Below are 26,371 nucleotides of genomic sequence, written 5' to 3' on the forward strand. Positions count from 1 at the left end.
TTCTCGTTCCGGAGTTTTTCGCCTGCCGAAGTGGTATAGCAGCCACATTGAAGCGTATTTCCGGCGTACTTCAGGCATCGTGTACAGCGCTGCTGCATCTGCATTGCTCTGCCTCGACTAAAATGTGACAGATACTGCTGCTGAAACATGGCCCATCAAAGGTTAGGAAACTTCAGGTCATTGCTGTTCTGCATTTTCTAGTGTAAGAGAAAAAAAAAGTGCGCCAACTACGCGCTTAACCAATCACGCAGAACATCAGATTGAAGTTACAGCCGCTGCCGAAATTCACCACTCTATGCCACTGTGGTCAGCTAGAAAGACGTCCTCTATATCGCCGACTAAAGTGCTAAACGCACTGATATCCATGCTGTAATGGCAGTTGATGCACCGCCAAGAACCCTATTACGCTAACGGAGAAATGAAACCACGCGTTCAATCTATCAGGGTTTCTTAACGTTCCCACCTATTCCCGGTGTAGTATATTCCCTTTCCCGCTTTAATCACCGTACTAAATCGACATGTTCTTCCACGCAGAAGCGAGCTGTCAAGGGCACATACTTGGCTGACCACCCCTTCCTACTTCTGGCACCTGCCGCTGAAGGATCGGCGTATGGCGTGTACTTGCACAACGCAAACCAGATAGGTGGGTGGCTGGAGTCTGCGCCGATAGCGAAACCGTTAAGACGCGTTCAGCAAACCTCTTCCCGCGACGTCTTGTCGGTATTAAATGTCGAAAAGCAGACAGGGACAGTATTCTGCGTCGCTGCCCCCTGCATTTGCTTTGAAATCCAATTATCAGTGATTATAAAATCATTGAGGTCACTTAATAAAACAATATAGCAATGGGTTCTTATAAAAGTTACCTTGCGAATGCCTCACTCGAATAGACAGCAACTTTATTGCGCGGTTTATTTTAGCAAATAATCCTCAATTTCTTTTCCTTGAATCTCCTTTCATCGGCTCTTTTATGGAGGTCAGCTCCGACTGCTCCTCAGTGTAGGTCAGCTCGGACTTTGTACAACTGTAACGGTTGCAGCCATTTTTGGCAGGCTTGTAATGTACACGTACATAAAAAATAACTAATGTGTCAAGTGTCTGCTGCATGCATATCACGTCCGCTGGATATAACAAGGTGCCTTTTATCCAGCGGCCGTTGGCATAATTCTGTATGCGGTTGTGGTATTTTCTGTAACAGTTGATTAAATGGAGGGAAAGCATTTAAGAGCATGTAAGTGGTAAACATGATACAAGACTCACTAAACTTCCTCTGTGACCAGCCAGCAAGGCAGCCTTCGTGGGATCCACGAAGCGGCCGTATCGCCAGAGAGCCAATGAGATCGCGCAGCCGGACACCGGCGCCGGTGATGGTTGATCACTTGGAATTGCCAGCTACGAACACGCGTCGGATATAACGCAGATTTTAGTAGTCTTACTATACGTCTCGGGTATATAGTGGTACATTCGAAAGGTTTGGGTATAGATTGGAAAGGTTTGGGTATGGACCATCGCTAGAGCTGCCGAAGGGTACGAGAACTCGCTTATAACAGCTTCGCTGTCATTGCTGTATGGGTTGCTCAGATTCGCATACACCAGCGAAGGTTATAAAGGCGAAAGCCTCGAGCCCACGACCTTGGGTGGGAGTCAAACCCTCGACCTTTAGAATTAAGAGGGATGACTAAGCGAAGTGCACTAAGCGAATTAGGGGGGATGACTAAGCGAATTAAGATGATGCTTAAGCGAATTAAGAGTGATGACTAAGCGACGTAGCTTAAGCAAATTAAGGGGGATGTGTACGTCATGTGTCCGTCTTTAATGCATCAGCACTTAGGCTTTCGCCTTCAAGTCGTCTTAGGAATAACATAAGAGACACTGTGAATTTTTTCCCTTTTGTGTGCTCGCGTGCGTGCGTGCGCTTCATCTCAATACAGTCGAGCGACTCCTTTTCTTATCGTACGAGAAATCTGTATTATGGGTTTGTATCGGTGCGTAATCTCCCATTAAATGATCACGCCTAATGAACCTCGAAGGCTTCATGAAAGGCACCGGTTGATATTTTGTGGCAATGACAAGAAAAAAATAAACTTTGAGAGAGAAGGATGACGCCGCGCTGTCATGACACTCGTATGGGATCACCAGCGCCAGCTTCACCCACGTCCATTAAGGTACTTTCCCTCACCCACTCACATGTTCACCTCTTGTAAACAAATGCTAAACTGGCTGCAGATAATTAAGCTATTATATTAAGTTATTTATCGTGCTCTGAAGCTGTCCAGCATTTTTTTCTCTGGTTTCGAGACCCTTTAAAGACAAGCAGGAAGGGTAAAAAACGAACCCGCTTGGGGGCATCTTGCGACAGCCCCGTCTCGAAGGAGCATGCACAAATCATCGTCGCCGTCCTCAATTAGGTCTAGGAGGCTTCTTTTATTCATTGCGCGCCACAGAATTGGTGACGTCACTACGAGGAACGCTCACGTTCCGCGTCGATGGCGGTCAGCTCGACTTCTTCGTGTTCGGTGGACCGACGCCCCAGTCGGTTCTGGAACAGTACCAGGGACTCGTTGGTCGATCCGGAATGCCCTCGGTGCGCACTCTGCTGCACCCGGTGCCCTCCGGTGGACCCGTCAAGCTAGACAGCGTCGTCACCAATGCGCAGCTGGCGGTGAGCGTCTATGGGGGTTTTACTTACCCCGTTGTTCGTAACTCCATCTCAACTTGAAGTGAAGCCCTTGCTTAACTTGATTTAAATGACGCCTGTCGTGAACGCGCCACAGGAAACGCAATGAGCGCCTTGACATCGTTCATACCAGGCGTTGCATAAATCAAGTCAAGCATGGGCAAGTCAAGCAAGTTAATATACATTTCTGAATACGCGGGTTAGAGGAGTACGTCTCAAGTGGTCCGCCCACCACCCTCGGGAAAGGCGATACAGAGATTTCGCGAGCGCCCGTTAGGTACACTTTGAGGAAACTTCAGAAGTGTATTAGACCGCCTCAAGAGCGACGCCGACATTTCTAAAAGTGAGCAACATTTTATTATTGCTATAGCAAATTATGCGAACACTCTCGGAGAATTCTTCGCCATCGCCGTCATGTATCGGATATGAAGTTCCACATCCGCCCACCATGGCTCTGAGTGGCGCTGGCTAACACTCCCAGGTATAGTTACTGTATATGCACCGAGCGTATACAGTAACTCTACTGCCAGGTAGAGGTCTGGTAAACATAAATACCCTAGTTAGTGCACCGACTGATAGCCGTCAACGTGGCACAATTGATAGTAGCGCGCGCGTAATGAGAAGGTTGCGGGTTCGGCTCCCACCGGCGAGACGTTATCTTTCCGGCCACTTTCAATTCCCATTTCCCTATTATTTTGTACATTTCAGTTTCAACCACGGTTAATTTGCTCTATGCGTTCCTTGGCATCATTGTCTGTTGGCTTTATATGGTCATGATTAGCAATAATCGAGCCTCTCGGTTTCCCTTCTGACATTATATATATATATATATATATATATATATATATATATAAGTTTTCGCTTAAAATGTAACTTTTGAGGGCTTATTAATATCATGATGTGCCATAAAATTTGAAAAGATGTTAACGCTTTCTTCTGGAACCAGTGGCAGAAAGTAAGACGTCGAACGATATCTGCACGGCTAAATTAACCATGCTCAAACGGCACGGAGCGGGATGAAAACGCTTCGTGTATTCCCCGCTATTTCCTAACGGTATTGCTTGCCTATCGTGAGATGGCGGCGGTCCGGCTTCACTTTTGAGACTGCAGCTCCACTCCAGCAAGCTTTTTTTTTTTTTTTTTTTTTTTTGGAACCTCCTTGGTATAGAATGATTTGGCGAACTTGGCATGTTCCTCTGAGTATGTGCCGCGGGATATACGTGCCCTAACAAATCAATTGGGCCACTGCGCATCTGCCCATTCTTAGCCAATCCCACAGATTGAGTATGTATCACCGTGGGAAAGTGGGTACCGAGAACCTAAATGTACTTACATATATGTCGAACTTATCTGTACTTACACGCCTCAGTCAACATGCTACCCGCGGGAATAATACGGTTCACTAATGTGTAAAGTTGGCCGAGTTGATGACTAATCATCATACCGTGTAAGGGAAGCAGCGCACTGACCAGGACGAAGCGGAGAAGACGCAAGAGACGCAGCGAGTGTCGTGTGTTCTTGCGTCTCTCCTCTTGGTCCAGTGGGGGTATTCTGTAAGGGTCCACCTAGTGGACTGTCCATTTCGGCGGTCGCTGACTGGCTGCAGCTGTACGAGTGAGAAGGAGACTGGCTGGGGGCACCTTTCGCCTCCTCACTCGTGCAGCTCCAGCCAATCAGCAGCGGCCGAAATGCGCAGTCCACTAGGTGGAGTCTTACAGAATAGCAGTCCTGGTCACCCACGCGGTACCAAGCTTATGGTACCGTGCTAACTCAAACAAGCTTCGTTTCCTTTAGATTAAGAAATTGCCCTTGTACCAGTGGTTCTTTAAAAAAAAGTTGTCGCAGTTTCACCTGAAAGGCGAAGCATCAATTGCGATAGCAAATTTGAAGAGAGCTATACGGAGTAATGATAGCAGCTTTATCAGCTGTATAAACTTGGACATGCAGCAGCACCGGCAACACGCAGAACTGTTGTCGACGCCGTCGGCGTTTTGCCCGGGTTCGCTCAAAATGCGTGCGGCGTTGGTGACTGTTGCCGGAGCCTCTGATATAAATAGGCACTTGGTGCCGCAGCTAAACGTCGCCTCCCTTCCCTCCCCCTCCCCCCCCTCCCCCACGGCCTTTCGCGCGTCGGAAGAAGGCACGTTTGCTCTACATATATGGTGATTATAGAGGAGGAAAGAGACGCCTACTTCTACAGCCTTTAAGGGAGCACAGCGCAGAACGCGCGTTTGTTCTCCGCCGTGCGTTCACTCCCCGTGAAAGCGCGCGTCCCTCGCGCCCTTTCACTCGCACATACAGCGTTCGGCGCGCGGCGACGATTTCATCTCCATTGACGTCATACGGAACCTCACGGCGACGGCGATGGCAGAAATCTGCTTTTGAGTGTCCATATAATTGCTATCGCAATAAAATTTTGCTTGGAGGTCTGCTTCAGGTATATGACATTTATAAAATGATTCGCGAGCGTTATACTCGGTGAACAGACCAGCGGTGTTCCAGCTATTAGATGAGTTCCGGGTCAACCCAGCATTTTTTTTCAGCCCCTGTGCACAGCCTTAGAGTACTCAGGTTCAGGGTAACTAGCGTACGAAACTTCTTAAGCATTGTTTAGCACAACTGTAGTGTCGACGTATAGACAGACATTTTGACGCCGTCAGCAACGCCCATCTTTTGACTGTGGAGCCTTCTTGCGGATGCATTAGTGCCCTTGCTCCACGCGACTTATTTGGGTATTATCTAGATATCTGTAAGAGTTGTACATGGGAGCGCGCTCCGCGAAGCACCAGTGGAGCGAGTACCGCCTGCGCAGCTGCAGTGACGCCTGGAGGCGTGACTTCATGGGCCGTATTCTGAAACGATCCACTTCGGCGATAGTATCACCTCGGCGACAATATCGCCGTCAGGCGCGCGCTGATTGGCTGGTTGAGCAAATTTGGATCACGTCGTGCTCAACCAGCCAATCAGCTCACAAAAGTTTGCTAGAACAGCCAATCAGCGCGCGCCGTTGGCCAAGACGACAGTATCACCGAAGTGGATCGTTTCAGAATGCGGCCCCATATCGTCTGCCACATTGTATGGACCAGCAAGCCTGCGATGCGGTGAAGCGAAGTGTAGCAGACGACACAAAGCCACGCCCTTTAGGCGTCATTGCGTTTCCGGAATGATTACATTACCGAAAGTCGGTGGATAGAAAGCGTTAGCATGAATAGGGATATACCGCGGGTTGCCTAAAGGGGTACGTACCTCGTTCGCAGCGCGCAGTGCATCGACTGGGCCTCTACAGACTCAAGCAGAACCTGAATGTCACCATCACACCCCAGGTCGTGATCCAGGAGAGCACGGGAAAGCGGCCTTACACGTGCTACGTGAGCTCACACTTACGCTCAATTCGTGATTCTTGAAACCACTACTGACACGATATTTTGAGCTATGAATTTTCTGCCGTCAATAAAGGTCCGGGACCTCAAAACCATAAAGCTATAGTGGCAAGCATGAAATTGCCTTAAAAATTTATTACAATAGCTTTTCTGCGGCCAGTTTTGGTTTCGTTTCGCAGGAGGTGACTGCATGGTGACGTCATTATGCATCGCTGAGTCGTCTGCTATGCTGTTACATCGGGCCTCGCAAAGGGTTACAGCATAGCAGACGACTGAGCGCGCCAGAACGCATACCACAGCGTACACCATTTTGCGTCATGACATCATCACAGAGTCCTACCATGTGAAACGAAGCCGAGCGTGGCGGGCTTCAATACAATGTTAAATTATTTAGGGCGCTCCGAAGCTTCGGCATTTTTTCTTGTAAGCTTTCCGGGTTCTAGGCCTTCGCCTAACACCCCTCTCTCCTCCCACTACCCCCCCCCCCACCCCACTCCTTCCATAAATTAAAGAAAAATAATGCACACTCAAAAACATTGTGTCAGTACTCCTTTAACTAGCGTCGGTTGACGACCATGCACGCCGGACGAACCGCGGATGGTTCTTCGCAAGGGCAAAGCTTATTTCATAGCAAATCCCTCAACTCTTCTAAATAAACCCTCTCTAAATCTCTCTGTGTTCAAGTTACGTTAGGCTAGGTTGGGTTGGTACCCAATCTAACTCAACCTAACCTAACCTAACCCATCCGAACCTAACCCAACCCATCATATCCTAACCCAACCTAACCAAACCTAACCTAATCCCAAATTAGTGGGATCAGACAGGGTTTATATTTCTCGCAAGAGTCGTAGGAACATGTATGCACGCCCCGCCGTCATAATTATAGTCTTTCATCTATCTCGTTCTCCGCCACCATCTCCTCCTCGTCTCCTCGTTCCAACGCAACGCCCTTTCCTTCTCCGTCGCCTTCCCTCGCAGGACAAGAACAAGAAAGCGGTTTACTTCGTGGACTTCACGCACCCGATGGCGCAGAAAGCACTGGTACGAGACGCTGCGAATCTCCAAGATCTCCGAAGTGGTGAACAACACCAGCGATTACGTGGTCAGTGTTGCTTTTTGTATTTATTAATATTAATTGCGTAAGCATTTCAATAGTTACCCTGATCCGAGCGTCCATCCGCCCTCCGCATCAGACGATCAGTGTTGCTTGTTGCATTTATTAATCTTAAATGCGTAAGCACTTCTATGGTTACCCTGTCCGAGCATCCGTCCGTCCTCCGCACCAGACGATTGCTCTCAAGATAGAGCCAGCTGTGGAAGAAGACGACGACGACTGCGCGAGCAGTGGCACGAGCGCGTCTTTGGGACCACGTGACGTGTGCAATCAGGCACGCACTAGGCACACCTTTAGCGCAAGCCACAAACTGTGGAGCAGCCGTGGCTTCGGATCGGAGCGTCATCAGTGCACCGGGCGCCGCCCCCTGCAGTGTGGTTTGCTTGCCTCATCAGCTCATGTTGAGCCGCCTTCCGCAGCAGTTCGTGTTGCCACAGCGCTGTAGCATTTACCGTAGCGGCGCGAAGACGACCGCAACCGCTGAGCAGTGCTAGGATTACCAGCAGTGTTGTGCTTGAGCACTCAATACCCCATCGTTACTACGAAATGCTTACGCGTCATTCAGATAACAATCTGAGGGGGTTCTACGTAGTTTTATTTATTTATTTATTTATTTATTTATTTATTTATTTATTTATTTATTTATTTATTTATTTATTTATTTATTTATTTATTTATTTATTTATTTATTTATTTATTTATTTATTTATTTCGGCATACTGCAGGCCCAAAGGGCTATCGCAAGAGCGGAGAGTACAATATCCCAATATTGTAAAAGTGGGGACAAGATGCTTGTAGAATCAATGGTGTCGTAATACATATGAAAAGAATTCGGCAGGCGAAAAAGATCCGACAAGACCAAGAAACGCATTCCAGTGATCTGCATTGCGGACGAAAGAAAACTGTATTCAAATAATACAGGGTAAAATTAAAATTGATAAGTATAAGCACGGCCGCTGGATAAAAAAAAAGGTGCGGCCTGCCGCGTGCATCGAAAACTGTGTTGCATTGCAACATGTCCCCTAATTGAGAGTAATTAAAAAGTTTATTAGTGAGTACTTAGGTAGCTACCTGTACAATGCAATTTCTTGTCCTGATAACAGCCTCCTCTTTCAGAAATTCACCTGGAAAGGCAAAACAGCGCTCTCAAAGGCGGCCTTTAAAACTGTTCGAACTGAAAACGAGAGATTGCGGATATCATATATATATTTTATTGCGATAGCAATTATATGGACACTTCAACCGGATTTCTGCCGTCACCGTCGTCATCGCCGTGAGGTTCCCTATATAAAATCTTCGCCGCGCGCTGTATGCCCGAGCGGAAGCGTGCGGGGACGCGCTATCACGGAGAGCAAACGCACTCAATCTCCCACGCGCAAGCAAGGAAGCGGGAAGCCAGCGCCGGAGGGAGCGCGCGGGGGGGGGGGGGGGGGGCGCACTTCTACTCTGCCAACAACCGCGCTCGTCGCTCGTCCGCACCGTTTCTTATCTCCACACGGCTCTGACCTTTATGCGCCGTGCATTCGCCGCTCAGTTTCCGTTGAAGCGATAGACCGCACGTACCTTCGCCCGCTGCGGCGTATGGGCTCGCTGCCAGCGTTTTGACAGTCGTTGTCTGCAGTCATTCAGTGTGATCTATTCATGTCGGTTAGTGCGCGCTCACACCACGCTTGTTCATTCAGTTAGTAATAGTCGGGCCACATTTTCCAACGCACGCTACACATGCAATGATGCCCGGATCGGCAGTGCAGCACTACAGGTGTGTCCCTTCGTACGCGCTGCCCACGGGAAGCGCTTCTCATCAACACCACCGTTTCACACGCGCCTTCTCGTGGTCATCGAGTCTCTCTTCATGTCGGTCTACTTACGCCGCAGCACACCTGCTTACTTAATCAGCTCATGTTTACTACAATTCATATTGCTACCAAAGCCGCTCACCTTACTTCGTATGACATTGCTGTGTTGCTATCGCATTCATTGCTTCGCCCTTAGGGCGAAACTGTGACATTTTTTTTTTCATTACGAGGTAAATCGAACTCTTGCTCCCAACACGCACTATCATTTGATTTTTCTTTGGCGTGTAAAACCCCAGAAAGAAGAAAATTCGATTTTTCTTTCTGGACGCAATAAAGTATCATTCGGGTTACTTCAGACGTCGCCCAATTCGAGCGTATCAGCGCTCTACATGATTTCGAAGCGAGAGTGTCAGAGTTTGTGTGCTCGTAAGAACGTGTTTTTCCGTGTGAGGCCAACTGGGCATTAACATAGTGCCTAAAACGTATCTTAATGTATTTCTGGCTCCAGAATCACTTCCGGCGCATGCAGCCAACAGAAGCGTAGCCTTCGAGATCCGTTTTTGTTGTGCAGTGACAGTTGTCACTGGGGCGCGGGTTTAGACACTTCCTGTTTCTCCATTCAGATGCAGCACAAATGCAGGAATTCTCTCATTCAACTACCTTGAAACTGATAACAATAAAAATTGTTGTATTCAGGAGAGAAATGAGTGTTCTACCGATTGCAAGTTGCAGAATTTTGATTTATGGTACCTCATTTACTTCAAAGGACTGCCGAAAATCGGTAACTTTAAGAAGGAAGCTTTGACAAAAAGTATATAAACTGGTACTCTGAACCAAACAAAGTAGTGCTGCAAACTACGTCCGTTGGAGCACCTGAATTGAAAAAAAAATTATGTATTCCTCAATAGCTCACCTGTAATTGTCGCAACGCTAGCGAGAATATTGCGAACATCCTACTCGCATGTTCACGTTATGGTTGAAAGCTATGTCTGTTACTTCAATTCTGACCACGTCAGATGCCTCAATAAGACCAGTTTTACGGTATCGCCACATTCTTTTTTTTTATTAGATGGACATATCTAAACTTTATGCATCAGTAGAATTGTTTAAATTGCTATTTGTCATGATATCCATAAAAATATTGATGGCCCAAATAAACAATGTGTCTCCCAACAGCCAGAAGATTTCAACTTTTTCTTTCAAATGAAACGAGCTTCATCGAATTCGGCGGAGTGGTTGTTGAGAAAAGCGATTTCTTTTTTCCCGTGTATTCCAGATTCAGTTTATTGAGCCTTCTTTTTCCCACAGTGATATGCTAAAATACAAAGATCGAGTATTCATACAATGATAGTGGTTACACAAAGAAAAACAAATAAAATGAAACAGCTTGACGGGATTCCTGACTCTGATAAGAGATTCTGAGCTCGAGGTTGTCAGCTCAAGTTGCCTCTCAAGCCACAAAAAGCGTCGTCATCTCAACGGTGTGTGACATGTACGTTATATGAATCACCCTCTTAACGTCTCTCTCTGAGGACAGCTGTTGGAGGCACCCCGCTGCAAGATCCGAGGCAATGCCACGCCAGAGTGCCCCCGTACGCCGGCAGATGGCGCCACGCCGACTGGCCAGATATGCGGTACGGCTCGCCTGCACATGTCGACGTACGCGAACCTCAGAAACGCCTACCCGTACATGCTGGCCGAAATGACGAACAGGTAAGTATAATAGTGCGTATAACCGGTGCCTACCATACACAGTACAACGCCCGTCCGCCTAACGACAGATGGATGCTAATATATGCGGCCCCTTTTGTAAGTCGGTGGTGGAAATGTTATTTTATCCGAAGTCCTACCACTGTGTTTTATCCAGGATGTTCTTTATTTTTTTAGGAAGTCCAAAATTTTTTAATTCGCTGGCCAGATAGCACATTTCTGATCCTTGATCTAAATTACTCGATGAGGCGGCCATTACTTCTACAAGAAATCGAAATGCCAAATTAAATAATTAACGTAATTACCCTAACTAGCTTTTCATTTACTTACATTGCGGCACATATTTAAATGTGAGAATTATAGCCGGTGAGTTCGCAAGGCGTATCCACTTGGAACGAATTCTCAGGACTGCACCAGTTTAGAGATACTAATTTTCAATGTGTCCGACGAAATGCATTGGTGTCCCAGTTACTTTTGTGCTTCAATGCATAAAACAACGTTCCCCTAAAAGAATTAACTGGAACGCCAATGCATTTGTGTGGGCGGCGCCAGCTTAGGGCACGTGAGACACTCACGAAGTCCTTCTTTCCAGCTGTTACAGTTCTTTGTCTTTATTATTCTATATTATTGTATTTATTATTTGTCTTTATAATCATTATTGAAAAAAAAACGCCAACGGGTAAAAAATCGCCGTTAAGAAAACTGGCACGGGTGTTGAACTCAGCTAAAGTGTTTTAAATCCTCTTTGACGGTGACTACATGAAGTATGGGCCTTTCACTATCTGAGCACACAAAGCTGGCGCGCGTACCTTAACATTAAAATATATTTGTTCCTTTTATGCCCAGCCAAAACTGACACGAAGCTGCGTTATTGCTGTCTCTGTATGCTTCAGGAAATCAGTAGCGTCACAGAAGTAAAGCGGCTTGATAGAATGCCAGCGCTTCTTCTTTTAAGAAAGAGAAATGTGCCGTCAGAACGCTCACGGGGACGCGAATGAAATTATTATTATTATTATTATTATTATTATTATTATTATTATTATTATTATTATTATTATTATTATTATTATTATTATTATTATTATTATTATTATTATTGACTGATGTATTGCTTTAAATTGATTGAATTTACAATGTATGCTAACAGATCTTGTTATATGCTCTATACCACCCTGCAAGAATCCCTACCATTGGGGTTAGCAGTATTGCAAATAAAATTATTAAAACTATCATCATCATCATCACCATCATCTCAACATCATAATAATCATCTCAAAGTCAGACCCCCCCCACTGAAAAATACCTGGATCCGCGCCTGAGTCAACCCCTAACAAGGCAAAATCTTTCACGTGAAAGAGCTTCGCCGCACTGTTAGCCTTGCTGCTGTGGTGCACCCTTTACAGGAAAACAATGCGGAAGAGGAGCCCTAATTGCATAGCAACGCCTTCCGAGTAAGGGAGCATCAGCGCATTGTAATGATAATCGCCATAGTGAAATCTTTATGGACAAAAATGCGGCGCCTTTATTACGACAGTGTCCCCCTTTAGGCGGTAACGCATCCACGTTAGGTAATTTCGCGGTATTATGATAAGTATTGCCACAGTGCACTCTAGTATTTACAGGTTGATAATTCGGCAGTTGCAGCGGTGCAGTGTTTACAGGGATACATCTCTGGAAGCATCTTCGCCGTATTGTGTATAATTAGGTCATCGTGTGCACTTTAAAGCATAAAAAAAAAACGTTCGGCACTACCAAACAAGTAATGCACTGTGCAAAATGCAACGAGACAGGCGACACTAGACGACAATTTTTTGGAAGCGAGAACTATGACAGTCTTCATTCTGTCGCAGCTACCTATTCTGACATTTCTGGCAGTACAAGACTTCTTCAGTGTGAACAAGCTAGTCCAAAACAGAGTACTTCGGCACTACAATTCACTTGCATCATTTGTAGGCCTGTCTTCAACAGCTTCTCTGTGTTATGAGCACTATTACCGTGTTTCATTACTTACATTACAAATGTTTGTGGGCTAAGATTGGTACTACCATGATGTACCCTTGACTAAACGAAGGTTGGTGCCAAGGTAGCTGCCTCGAATTATGATTATTACTGCCATAGAACACTGCATAGCATTGCATAGCATAGCATAGCGCAACCTTTGCAGGCAAAAAAAAGCGAGAACGCCTTGGCAACAATATTATTAATTTTTGAGAGGCAAAAACTTTAGACCTTTAACTACTATCAAGCACCACGAAAATACTTCATTTCATTTCATTTTTTTGCCTTATATTGTATTACCTTACTTCTTACGAAAACTGTTCTCTCAATTTGGAAGATTGGCTCTTTTGGCTCTTTTTTATAGCTTTTAAAACATTTTATTGGGCTAACCTGTCTTGTTTTGGGTAGTAATGGCAGAACTCTAAAGGATGTCCCAGCTAACGTTAAAGCAGTTCAAAGATAACGATTATTTTAAAAAATCACGGTGCAACATAGAATGATAAGACTTACGGATCTCGGTGGCCAGATCTTAGATGACCGAATACCGTAGGTCTTATCATTCTATCTTGCACCGTTACTTCTAAACTTGTTATTTCCTTACAACGGCTTGGCTATAACGTTAGCTGGGGCACACGATATAACGGTTGAGCCTAGCATGTTGTTTATCTGCGTGTATCTAAGGTTTGAACGTAGGGTTCACTGTCCTACCCGCAGGTATCGAACGATGGAGACGTCGGAACGGCAGAAGTTTCTGTCGGACGTCACCTTCACTGGTCAGGGGAAATGGAGCGGCTACTGGCGTCCACAGGCCCCTCGCAACTGGGCCGAACTCGGAGACACTTTGGCAGGCAAGAGGAAATAAACGCGGTCCATGACAGGGAACACGTATCGCAAATAGTCGAGACGACGTACCGTTAAGATTTCTCTTGATCTAGGCAGGCCTGCATTGTAAACTACGTAAATTGCGTGAAGGCGAGTGTGCGGCGAACCTCGTCGGGTCGGGATGATACATAGTAAAAAAAAGGTAGGGGCCAGGACACCGACGAAAAAAAAGAAAGATTTAAAAGCGTTTATAAACGCCGGCTACCCCACGGGAGCCTTGTGAATTGCAAATCACCAGTAATCAAGTCAAACTATGTGCTTTTTCCTATATCGGCATATTTTGAGTCATAAGAACAGTGTCGCCGAGTGCTTTTAATAACAATGGCGGTGAAGCGTCGATACAAGCCTGAATTACTTGGCCGTCAAAGTCCCAAATACTTAGTGAGGGGCTTACTCGGTGCGAAACTACAAAAAAGGCACAAAGAAAAAATGTCACAGTTTCGCCCTAAGGGCGAAGCAATGAATGCGATACCAACACAGCAATGTCATACGAAGTAAGGTGAGCGGCTTTGGTAGCAATATGAATTGTAGTAAACATGAGCTGATTAAGTAAGCAGGTGTGCTGCGGCGTAAGTAGACCGACATGAAGAGAGACTCGATGACCACGAGAAGGCGCGTGTGAAACGGTGGTGTTGATGAGAAGCGCTTCCCGTGGGCAGCGCGTGCGAAGGGACACATCTGTAGCGCTGCACTGCCGATCCGGGCAGCATTGCATGTGTAGCGTGCGTTGGAAAATGTGGCCCGACTATTACTAACTTAATGAACAAGCGTGGTGTGAGCGCGCACAAACAAACATGAATAGATCACACTGAATGACTGCAGACAACGACCGTCAAAACTCTGGCAGCAAGCGGATACGCCGCGGGCGAAGGTACGTGCGGTCTATCGCTTCAACGGAAACTGAGCGGCGAATGCACCGTGCATAAAGGTCAGAGCCGTGTGGAGATAAGAGACGGTGCGGTCGAGCGACGAGCGTGGTTGTTGGCAGAGTAGAAGTGCGCCCCCCCCCCCCCCGCTCCTTCCGGCGCTGGCTTTCCGCTTCCTTGCTTGCGCGTGGGGGATTGAGTGCGTTCGCTCTCCGTGATAGCGCGCGTCCCCGCACATTTTATCTATACGGAACCTCACGGCGACGGCGACGGCGACAGCGACGGCGACGGCGATGGCGACGCCGACGGCAGAAATCCGGTTGAAGTGTCCATATAATTGCTATCGCAATAAAACAAAAGAGGTGTAGCGTTTATTTAGTGTTCAGTAGTCGGCCACTATCGGTACATAATGTGAAAAAGTGGCAGCTTACAAATAATCCAACTCTGTATAATGAATGCAACAAACAGAATACACTGGGATAAGAGGTGGCCTGCACCGAACCATTCAGGACCCTGTACCAACATATCTTAATCGACTGTCTTAGAATTATTTACGGCGAACAAAACGACTGTCAATTCGCGTGTCACGAAGCAAGGCACTTAGTCGCAGCAAGTGTAAGAGGATCTTGGACCCAGGTTCGCCTTTGTTCACAGGGAGGGCAGTAGGAGTGTAATTAGGCCTACTGAATAAAACGCCACATTCTTAGTATTGGGGAACGAAGTATATTTACATTACGTGCTTGAGTTCAACCAGTTTACGTTAGAAAACAGTCCTTGGAGTATACACTGTCCCTATCACTTTCTTTTTTTTCTGCTTTCTATTCGTCACGACAGCGCCTGCTTCTTTACTTCGGCTGCCAGATCAAAAATAAATATTCAACAAAGAGGTTGAGCTGTGTGCCGAGAATATTGCGCAGTGGCGAGTAGCTCGTAAATAGTCGTAAAAAAAGAAGTAAATTGTCCCCTTAATGTACCGGCATTCTTGTATCTCAAAAGGCGACAAATGAATGGTAGAGGTCCAACAACTGACGTCCCCGGTTCATGGCAAGATGTCGACAAGGGACGAAATCTGACGAAGCAGCCCTGACGAAGACGAGCGCTCTTGTCGAAACGTTGACTCGAGCCTCTGACATCCCTTGTTTCCGCTACGGCTGATCGTTTCTCCGTTTTCCTGCGAGCCCCCGTCTTCAAAGCCGGCGAATGTGACGAGACAGATGTGGAGAAAAAAAGTCGACTATAGCACCACGAGTGAGAGAAATTGTCCGCTGCAGTTAGTACACCGGCCGTACGCTCGGACCACGGAGCAGCACCATTTTTGTTTTTCCGGGACTAAGAATCCACTTGTACCAAGGTTCAGAAGCGTTACTCTGCGATTGGTTACTCTGTAATGGTTACTCTGTAATGATTCGAGTTAAAGCGCGAATGGAAGACAGTGACGACCAGGACTCGGACGCAAGTTGTTGTTTGACCTTGTCGTCCGCCCGTCTTGCACATGCGCTTGAACTCCGTTTATAGGTGGTGATGATGATGAGTTTCCGGCTCCCAAAATTGCTTCCACCGCATTCGACCACCAAAGGCATAAACAAGATTAGCCTTTTAAATCCAGAGGGCGCCACCCCATGAGTCGGGAATTTGGACACAACCTAAATGTATAGCCGGACACTGGATTCAACTAGCTACTGTGAAGCTTATCCGAATGGGCCTGAGGCCTCATGGCGTTGACCAATAGAGATTTTTTTTAACACATGCACCGCATTGATGTACTTTCTTTTTCTCCCTTTCTATTTTTTTTCTTTTTTTTTTCAATTGCGCTAGGCGCTGAGGACGCTGGAGCCTCAGTAGTGACGCTGCAATCGGTCACAGCTAGCACCGCTACACAGCCACTTACCTCAGAAGCACCCGGTTCCTTGCCCTGCACTAGGGGATTTGGGTAAAATAGGGATAAAGAGAGAAATAAGGGATGACATAGAGCACTAGTTCATCTAGAGAGCAGTACAGTACGCGTGACTCTGTGCCAAAGTGTATATAAACGGTCGCTATTCGGTCGAGGTACCCAAGTAACGTGCTCGTTGAAGAGAGTCTTCGGTTTGTGCTAGTTGGTGCGACAATACTGCAAGTTTAGCCCGCGCAAATAAATGATGACGCGCGAACAGAGCGCTGGTCCTGTGTATATGTGTTCTTGCGCTGGTCAAATTTGCAGTACGATGTCGTGGCTTTCTGCGCCGGCGAGGCGCGTGGTCACGATCCAGGGGCTCTTCGCTTCCGCAAGAAAAAAAAAATTGCACCGTGACCAGCCGGTTTACCGCTATCGCTGTCGCTCCAACGCAGAGATGCTGACGTTCGGCATGCTGGGTGTTCACCTGTACGGGGTCGGCGCCTGCCACCTGGCGAACGTGACGAGAGAGGCGGAGGCCGAGCTCTGCCTGCGGTGGTTCTCCCTCTCCGTGTTCTTTCCGGTGCACCAGGCTCTTGGACAGGTACCGGCGAACCATTTATTTTGCTACGTTTACAGTGTACTAAAATATCAGACGCAGTGTTACGCCAGAGTAGACCAGTACACGCTTATCGACGAAAGATTTATGAAGACACGTACTTCCACATCTCGAGATGTCCAGTGTGTGTGTGTGTGTGTGCGTGTGCGTGCGTGCGTGCGTGTGTGTGTGTGTGTGTGTGTGTGCGTGCGTGCGTGTGCGTGTGTGCGTGTGTGTGTGTGTGTGTGTGTGTGTGTGTGTGTGTGCGTGCGTGCGTGCGTGCGTGCGTGCGTGCGTGCGTGCGTGCGTGCGTGCGTGCGTGCGTGCGTGCGTGCGTGCGTGTGTGTGTGTGCGTGCGTGCGTGCGTGTGTGTGTGTGTGTGTGTGTGTGTGTGTGTGTGTGTGTGTGTGTGTGTGTGTGTGTGTGTGTGTGTGTGTGTGTGTGTGTGTGTGTGTGTGTGTGTGTGTGCGCGCGTGTGCGTGGGGGGGGGGGGGTGCGCTAGCGTCTGCTCATGAATGTGTTTGTTTGTCGGCGCGTGTGCTTTGTGTTGTGTGTGCCTGCAGGTGTGTGCAAACGCAAGCAGCTAGCGCAAGACAGGCGTAATTGGAGATCACAGGGAGAGGCCTTCGTACTGCAGTGGACATAAATATAGGCTGATGATGATGGTAATGATAATGAATGACAGGTGTGTGTGCGTTTGTGTGTATGTGTGTGTCCGCGCGTGCCTGTCTGCTCGTTTGTGCTGCGTTTTTTTTTTCGTTGTGTTGTGCGTTTGTGGCCGTGCGTATGTTTGTGTGTGTTTCAACGTTGCGCGCCCTCTGAAACAATGAAACCCTCCACACAGTCCCCGTTCCGGGATCGGTGTATTTTCTCCTATCTTTAATCACTATTTTGCCCTCTCTTTAATCGCTGTCGTCCCCTATCCTCCGCATGTACCAGCCGACAAATCCAATCCAGAGGCGTGTGGTGGCGCAGGCGTCGAAGGCGACCGCCCTGCGCCGCTTTCTGCTGCCGTACGCCTACACGCAGCTGGTGAAGGCATCGCGCAGCGGAGGCACGCTGTCGCGCCCCACCTATATCGAGTGAGCCTCTTCACTTACTTGCACACCTGGACCGGTATCCACAAAGAGCTCTTCCGCTAGAATGTTCTATTGCGAAATCATTATGGGGTACCCCGTTACTCGAATATCCATCGGCGTCGGCGTGACCGAAGGTCGGTACCAAAAAGGGCCGATGGCGCAAAGAGTAAAAACACATCTAAAAATGCTCCGATTGGCGTGCAACTTTCTCAGGGAGGTCATTGTAGACAAAGTAAGTTAATGGCTTCGAAAATAAAATTTCGTGCAATTAAGTCTGGGTGGAAATCGAGCCCGGGCTTCCGTGGTGAAAGGCGAGCACGCTTCCCCGAATGGCTGACTAAAGGTGTGCCCAGGGGCCGTATTCTGAAACGTTCGCCTAGGCGAAATCAGCGTGCGCGCTGATTGGCTGGTTGAGCAAAATTGAATGACGTCGGGCTCAACCACCCAATCAGCTCATCCAATTTTGCTAAAACAGCCAATCAGCACACGCCTGAAAGCGAAAAAAGAAATTTCGCCTAGGCGAACGTTTCAGAATACGGCCCCAGTGCGTGCGTCATTGCACACGTCGCGTCGTAGCCATCTGGCTGACCAAAGGTGTAGCCTAGTGCGTGCGTCATTGGGCACGTGACAGCGCAGCCAATGGGGAGGAGGTGGCGCCAAGTCGTGAGTGTATAAAATGAGCGCGTTCACGATGTTCCGCGGTCTTCAAACTCTTAAATGCTTCCGCGTGCCCCCACGCAGGCAGTAAATACTCCTTCTGCCAAAGAGCGAATTCCAGCCAATCGGTGATGCGGGGCATATTAGCGGAGGCGGCTGGCCCATGGCAAGGAATACGTATACGAACGAAAGACTTTGTGACTGCTGTCCCTGCTTGTTTTGTCTTCTTGCATTAGTTAACATGGCTTGCATAGGCGAACGTTACTTCGCTATGTAGCTATTGGCTGCGACATACAAGGCCGCAAGAAAAGACGGAGGGTACATGAATCGCCAATTTCGATTCGTTTTCTTTCAAAAAACCACGGAAGCGTGCATAGGAATAAGAGGCGTGCATCTTTCAGTGCTCAAATTGTTTAAGGCAATCGACTTCCTACGCGATAGAGATTTATAGGAGACGCATAGAGGCAGTTACTTCTTGGTTTGTCCCGGATTATGATTCGATGTGCGTTACTGAAACTTTCGAGTGTGTTTTTTTTTTCTCTAACTGTTTATGTGTTTATCTGTCTCAGTTTCTCAAGCTGTACGGCATTATCTGTCACCATCTCTCTCTGTTTTTGTATTTACCATTATCTGATTATATGTATCTCTGTATGCATCAATCTATCTCGCAGCTTTCCCGGGGATTCAAAGACCCACGCATATCCTAAACAGTTCATGTTCGGACCCAGCATCCTAGTCACTCCGCAGATAGAAACGGTGCGTATGGGAAATAAGCCTTTTTTTTAACCGCGATATAACGAAATTCGCGATGTAACGACTTGTTTAATTAACGAAGCCTTGAATTAACGAAATTCGCGATATAACGAACTTTCTCGTTGCAAGTACAACTTCGTTATATCGAGGTTCGACTATTTTCGATGACCTTCGGCGGCACAGTGCACTGTATCGAGTTGCGGTAACTATTCATTTTAACGTAAATGACGGCAACGAACCGCGCAGGCTGTCACCCTGCTGGAGGTGTACTTCCCTGCGGGCCTCTGGTACGACTGGTACAACAGTAAGCGCGTCGATAGCCGGGGACAGACGGTGTTCGTGCCGTCGCCAATCGCCACGGCTGCACTGTTTACCCGTGGCGGTACCATAATCGCGGGCACAGCGCTCAACCGGTGTGTAAGCTGTGATGCTCGTTTGATTGGTTCATTCATTGATTTATTTATTATTGTTGTTGTTGCTGTTGCTGCTGTTTACACCGTCGTTGTTGCTTTGTTGTCGTTCATGTTACCAGCGGCGTCATTATCATCGTTGTTGTCGTTGTTGTGTTGTTGTTGTCATTGTTGTTGTTGTTGTTGTCGTTGTTGTTGTCGTTGTTGTTGTTGTCGTCGTCGTTGTTGTTGTTGTTGTTGTCGTCGTCGTCGTCGTTGTTGTTGTTGTTATTGTTGTTGTCGTCGTTGTTGTTGTTGTCGTTGTTGTCGTCGTCGTCGTTGTTGTTGTTGTTGTTGTTGTTGTTGTTGTTGTTGTTGTTGTTGTTGTTGTTGTTGTTGTTGTTGTTGTTGTCGTCGTCGTCGTCGTCGTCGTTGTTGTTGTTGTTGTTGTTGTTGTTGTTGTTGTTGTTGTTGTTGTTGTTGTTGTTGTTGTTGTTGTTGTTGTTGTTGTTGTTGTTGTTGTTGTTGTTGTTGTCGTCGTCGTCGTCGTCGTTGTCGTTGTCGTCGTCGTTGTTGACGTTGTTGTTGGGCCAGCTTGTCACAGGGACACTTACCTCAGCTTATGCAACTTCGCACAAGTAGTGTCATTATACGAACACTAGCGTCGTCAGTGTGGTATGGTAGCTGAGACAGTCGTCTACGCGCAATGTTTGCCTCCCAGTCACTGTTACGGTCTCATTTGAAACGCTTTTTTCAGCTCCGTTACCGACATCCACCTCATAGTGTCGCCGGACAACTCCGACTATGCATACGGGGAGCTGATCAGCGATAATGGTGTCTTGGCAGGTGAGGCACTATAGTAGAAGTCCATATGCGTGGCGTGAAAGGTGTTTATATGACTAGTACCTTGGCGGGGCGCTCCCATTTAATGACTCCCTTATTAAGTTCTCATGAGCTACTATATTCAAGGAGTTAACTTGTCTTTAAGGGGAACCTTTCACTCGGAGGTTTCCTATCTAGATACACGGATTTTTCTCTGCAACCACTGCACCACATTTTACGAGGTTTGTTGCATTTAAAACAAAAGGTTAAAATCTAGTGACCGTTGGTAACGAATTTTCGATTTAGGCCGTCAACATTTAATAAAAAATTGTTGAAAATCCGCAAATTTCCAGGAAAAGGCACTACGAAGTTGCAACTCTGTAACTCATAACTAAAAAAAGTTCCCCGTCCATTACGAAACATGCTAACGCCAAATTTGAGCACAGCTCTATACGTGTTTTCACTTCGCGATATATTGGCTGTCGCGGACAATCTATCTCGTGCGCCACGTTTAAAACGGAGCGAAGTGTGGCGCGACTGCCTCGCTAATCGGGAGATCGCGAGAGGCAGCGCGTGGGTGACGTCAGTGTGGGCGCGATTCACAGCAGTCGCCGCGGATAGACTTCCCAGACGATGCGCGCTACTCTGGCGCCATCTGGTAGCCGTCGTCGCCGCACTACGCCTTTCTTCTCACGCTTTCGCCGTACCCTCCTCCTCCGCTTTCCGCCTCATGATCCCCGCTGCACCCTCTTCCTCCGCTTTCCTCCTCGCGTCTTTCATCCCCCCGGCTGCGCTCCGCCTTCGCTCTTTCATCCTCCGCTGTTTTAGTTCACTCGGTTACGCCGACGCCAAAGCAGGTACGGGTGCCTGAGAGCTGCTCTCGGAAGCGATATCACAATTAAGTAAACTGCATCTAATGGTACATCTAACGCGGACAAAATTTCGGTATTATACATGGCTCTAAATTAAAGCAATAATATGTGAGTAGGACTTCTGCAAAACCCTGTAAACAGCGTAACTGATTCATGTAAGATATAAATTGATATATCCAATTTGTCCGCTTTAGATGCTCTAACGCATGCAGTTCACAGAACTGCGCTATCTGTTCTTAGTGCAGTGCGAGGAATTTGTAAACTTCATGCTTCTATTTTTTTTTTCAGACTTCCCAATTTTTGAAAATTTCTTTTAAAAATTCAGTTCCATAGCACTCTGTGAAGGTGGATGACGAGCGTAGGTGTTTGTGTGGGGACTGACCATTACTCCGGTGAAACGTTCTAAGTTTGCGGGATCGGGGCCACATGGAAGCTTAGCATTTCTTTCCGCCTCGCGGTCCTGGCGGGCAGCACGCTTACGCTTGGCGTCCGCGGCCCGCTCATCGTCGGTGGTCTCCTTCCGCGCCGCCGCAGCCGCGCCCATTCCCCTATCTGTTCACGCCGTCGTTCTTCGTAGGCTTGCTGTTCTTCTTCAGACCGTACAACACGCGACCTAACCATTTCACAGTCAGAGGAGAACTGAGGAAAGAAGCCTACGTAAAGATCTAGCATGACGTCAGGAGACAGAAGACACTCAGATTGGGAGGCACTAGTTTGAATACGCGAGATGGCGTACACGTGTATGGTGCGAACGTAGACATGGCCGACGCGGATCAAAGTGTAGTATCTGTTCTTACCAACTTAATATCTGACACGGGTTCTATTTGGACCCAAGATGTCAAACTTAGTTTTGCAAGTTGGCGGAGTGCTTCAAGCCTGCTTCACCTCCGCCGCGGTTCGGTCCGGTAATGCACTGTCTTCGGAATTTTTGGTCTACGGACATCCATCCTCTGGAAACTAGCCATATACAGCTTCGCTGCAAAAATTCGGTGCCCAAATAAAAGCTCCCCTTAAAACAGCCACTAGAATTTAACTTCATTTCTCAAGTGCTACAAATTTCATTAAAATCGGCCCAGTGGTTATCTCGGAAAAGCACTTGTCCGTTTTACGGTGTTTGTCCCGCGCTAAGCCTACCTCTCAACGCTGGCGGCCATCAGTCGGAATGTCGACCGTTGACGTCAGATTCGCGATGAGCAACCAGGGTGCAAATCGCACGGAGTATAATTCACATAGAATCATTCTCCAACCTCATCATAGTCATTGGTCAATTTATAACCGTACTAGATGACAAACATGCAACGTTCAAAGATCTGAGTCTATCCCCGAAGGCCACATTAAAAAGCCAAGTTAAACTAGTAATATAAATTAAAATACATACATAATTATAAAGGCTTGTATACTATTTTAAACGCAGATCACCGACTGCCTTTCACTCAATAGAACTGTTAGTTAGAACTTTACACAGATGCATATGCTAATAAAGACTTTGCATTATTTTGAACAGATTACTACTACGCGTTATTGACACCCAACGACCACTGGTATGCACTGATGATTATAGATGGCGGCACATGTCCACTCATGCAAAAAAACATTGACAGACACTTTAGCATACGCCAAAGAGGGTGAAGGCGAAAGCCTCCGCGCTCAAGAGACATTCATTAAATTACTTGACATTCTCATTCGAATGCATTGTTACTTATTACTTGTTTCTTCCGCCCAAAGGTCGCGGATTTGAGTGCCTTATTTGATTTTATCTTAATTAAATGGGCCCTGATTAACCTCTCCCTAATTACCACCAAAGGTAGTGGGTTCGACTCCCTCCAAAGGTCGAGGGTTCGAGTGATTTAATTAACTCTATATTAATTAGCTGTGCCTTAACTAACCTCGCCCTAATTAACACCAAATGGCGTGCTTTCGACTCCCACCAAAGGTCGTGGGTTCGAATGCCCTGATTACCTATATGTTAATTAACTGTGCACTAATTAACGTCGCCTTAATGCCCAAGGTAGTGGGCCCGACTCCCACATAAGCTCGAGGGCTCCACTCCCACATAAGCTCGAGGGCTCCACTCCCACCGAAGGTCGTGGGTACGAGTGCTTGAATTAACTCTATAGACTTCAGACTCTGCCCAGGCGGCGCTGCGGAAAAACCCGCCACCAGCGCCCCCATCGCAGCCTTGGCGCAAACTGAGTAGTGCAAAGAGAGCTGTCCGCAAGCGAAGCTGCATAGACCACAATGGAGCCCCCTCTTTCGGTTGTGTTGAGGCACGGTTTCCTAAAAATCAAGGACCTGGAAGGCTTCTTCCGCCCATCCACGCTTCGGAAAGGGAAGAAGCTCAGCAGAGCGAAGTACGTGTACAGTGTAAAAGAAGTATCAGGTGTTATTTAGGCGCGCTGCAACTCGCAAGTACAGCGAGCATCGTACAACGTCGAGTTCGAGGCAAGCACTCCGATGTCCGTTCTCTAGCGCCTAAATGTGTTAAATTTGGGTACGTACATAATGTCAAAGCGATGAAGTACATATATGATTAAGTCAGTTAACTATGTAGCTTACGGTCAGTGGTACAAAGCTCGCTTTATCAGTGGCGAACGGCCCTGGCGACCTTCGCCTTTTCAGTTGCGTTCTCGCTTCAGCTCTCGCTTCCTGGGCGTTGGAGCGTCTTATCGCGCATCTTCGAATGTTTTCTTCACGGCTTTCTTCCGTTTGTATTTACTGCAAATGGAGATATCATTTTTCCAAGGCAGCAAACAGCCTGCGAACATAACGAAAGCAAGCTTCCTACAGTGCCTGCGCGAAGCATATTCCTGTCTCGCGGGAGCTACAGCATCGCTCAGTACCCTTGAATTTTTAGCAGACGCTTAAACAACACAAGCGCACAAATGAATGTAAATAAACGTGACATTTTTTTCTACACATGTGGGTTACTTCGCAATTACTCATCCAGTGCTCCCACAGCTTATTGCTCAGATTTAAAAAAAAAAAAGCTGTCAAGAGGGCTCAGTGCATTGCGAAACGTGCTTGTTGTATCGGAAAAGCCGAAACTAGAAATGAGCTCGCGATACCACAATGCCCTAGAACATGATTTTGAATTCATAAAGGAACCAAAATGTTTGGTTAAACTGACCTGCCACATCTCTCCGTTCCACTTGCTGAGTAAAGTGGAGGCGGACGTGTGTAAACAGGTAGAAACATCGATGGCACATACGCAGGATGGTTCACAACTTTGTTTATTCTGTTGCCAACGATGAGGCGGCTGCAGATTCCTCAGTTTTCGCTTGGTTGCCATAGTCCCTCGTCAGGGCTGCACAACACAATTACAGCAGAACAACATTATCGCACTTTCTCATGTGAGCGGCTGTGTTGTGGAGAATGCGAGCAATTCGCTTACCCAACACGCGAACGGCCCGTATCCAGCGCTCTCGCCTTTCTCGTTCATACGACCGGGATGGAAATCGGTAAAACTGAACGTTGTTATTCAGTCCTTCACGTTCATGGCAATTTACAACGCCACAGTAACGTCGATTGCGGCGTTTCTTCGTAGCGCGCGGAGCTGTCGCGGTTGCCGTCGTGCTCGCCATCGTCAACAAGGCCTTTATGGCAGTTCGGCGGCGCGTCCGATTAGCGGAGAAAATCATAGCTGTCATTCTGGGTGTTAAATGCGCAAAACATTCGCATTATGAACAAAAATTAAGTTAAATCGTTGTCTCGCACTCGCTAGCTGCTTAGGCAACTTACCAAGGCAGTTGGACTTTGCACTACTCAATTATTACCTCTTCGCACCGGTGGGTGGCGCTACGCGTCTTGCAAAACTCCAGAGTCTGACGTCTATCTTAATTAAAAGGATGACGAGGGTGACCCGCACACCATCGCAATTGTTGCGTGAGCGTTTGCATATTGACCCTTTTCCCGGCGCTCCCGTGGGCGCTGCCATGTTTGATTACGTGCTGACGCGTCCATTGCTTGCCTCAGCTGCCGCCGTTGCCTCCGTGTTTACAATGCAAGCGCGTGACGCCGGTGCGGCTTAGCAAACTTCCGTTTCGACGCATATCGTAGACGGTGACTGTGTGGACGACACGAAGCTTTGGCCACAGCTTTAGAGGACATGTAAGTGCTTTCATAGCTCATTACGCCTTGTCCAAACGGCGCGAGCAGCGTATACGGTGCTTGCACTAAAAGCGAGGCTAGAAATGTATTCCAAGCTGTCTAAACTTCCCGCTTATGAATTAAATCAGGATCACTGTTCTCTTTCTTTATTTGGCAAACATTTTGAAGCAGCAGTTTGTCATGTTTCTGACTCAGCAATACTAAGTTCCTCGGTGAGGCTACTATCTGATTGTTTATTTTCAGCCTAATCGCGCTCGCGGGTGTGCTCTGCTGCGATAGATTTGTTCTTGCGGCGCACAAAACTTGGAATGTAAATGTTCTGTACTTTGTGGTAGCTTGTAGCAAAGACGTATTATCGCTAGTCCGTCGCTTACTCTGTGGACCGTCATGAAACGTTCAGCTTCCAACATTCGTGTCTTGGTGTATTCGCCGTCACTCACGCTTCGGAACATTGATTCAAGTGTGCTCACATTCACTTATTATTGATACGTTGGCGATAGGGTGCGTGTAAGTTTGCGTGCGAGTAGGAGTAGATGTGTGTAAATAACGTGCGAAAAACTTACTATGCCAGTAAGTGGCGTTACTTCCTTTTGTAACGAGCGGTACTCACTCTTAAGTGCCGACGTTGCGGAGTTGAAGTCCTTTCTTTGGAGGTTAGCTACACAACGCTGGCGGATGAATTATCCTTTTTTATCCTCAAGGAAAGCCGTGCATCGCGAAGGGCCGACAACACAGGCAGTCCTTATGTAGCAGCGGCGACACAGGTTGATTCCATTCCTTAATATACGAATCACTATTTTT

General features: G+C 47.3%; 1 protein-coding gene, 1 non-coding gene and 1 pseudogene across 2 annotated transcripts; 2 read left to right on the plus strand and 1 right to left on the minus strand.

Moving 5' to 3' along the window:
• Window positions 1–372: 372 nt before the first annotated feature.
• Window positions 373–17,977, plus strand: LOC119454036 (uncharacterized). The gene is made up of 9 exons (XM_049667881.1): window positions 373–378; window positions 535–643; window positions 2,442–2,659; window positions 5,932–6,042; window positions 7,033–7,095; window positions 10,502–10,677; window positions 13,387–13,520; window positions 16,749–16,897; window positions 17,831–17,977. The coding sequence occupies exons 1-9, from the start codon at window positions 373–375 to the stop codon at window positions 17,975–17,977; spliced, it is 1,113 nt and encodes a 370-aa protein (XP_049523838.1).
• Window positions 17,978–19,952: 1,975 nt separating this feature from the next.
• Window positions 19,953–21,637, minus strand: LOC125945578 (ataxin-8-like; annotated as a pseudogene).
• Window positions 21,638–22,222: 585 nt separating this feature from the next.
• Window positions 22,223–22,405, plus strand: LOC119454655 (U2 spliceosomal RNA). Its single transcript, XR_005192600.1, has one exon. It is a non-coding gene; the product is annotated as a U2 spliceosomal RNA (small nuclear RNA).
• The last annotated feature ends 3,966 nt before the right edge of the window (window positions 22,406–26,371 follow it).

The sequence above is a fragment of the Dermacentor silvarum genome, chromosome 5, assembly GCF_013339745.2.
Source record: "Dermacentor silvarum isolate Dsil-2018 chromosome 5, BIME_Dsil_1.4, whole genome shotgun sequence".
Lineage (NCBI taxonomy): Eukaryota > Metazoa > Arthropoda > Arachnida > Ixodida > Ixodidae > Dermacentor > Dermacentor silvarum.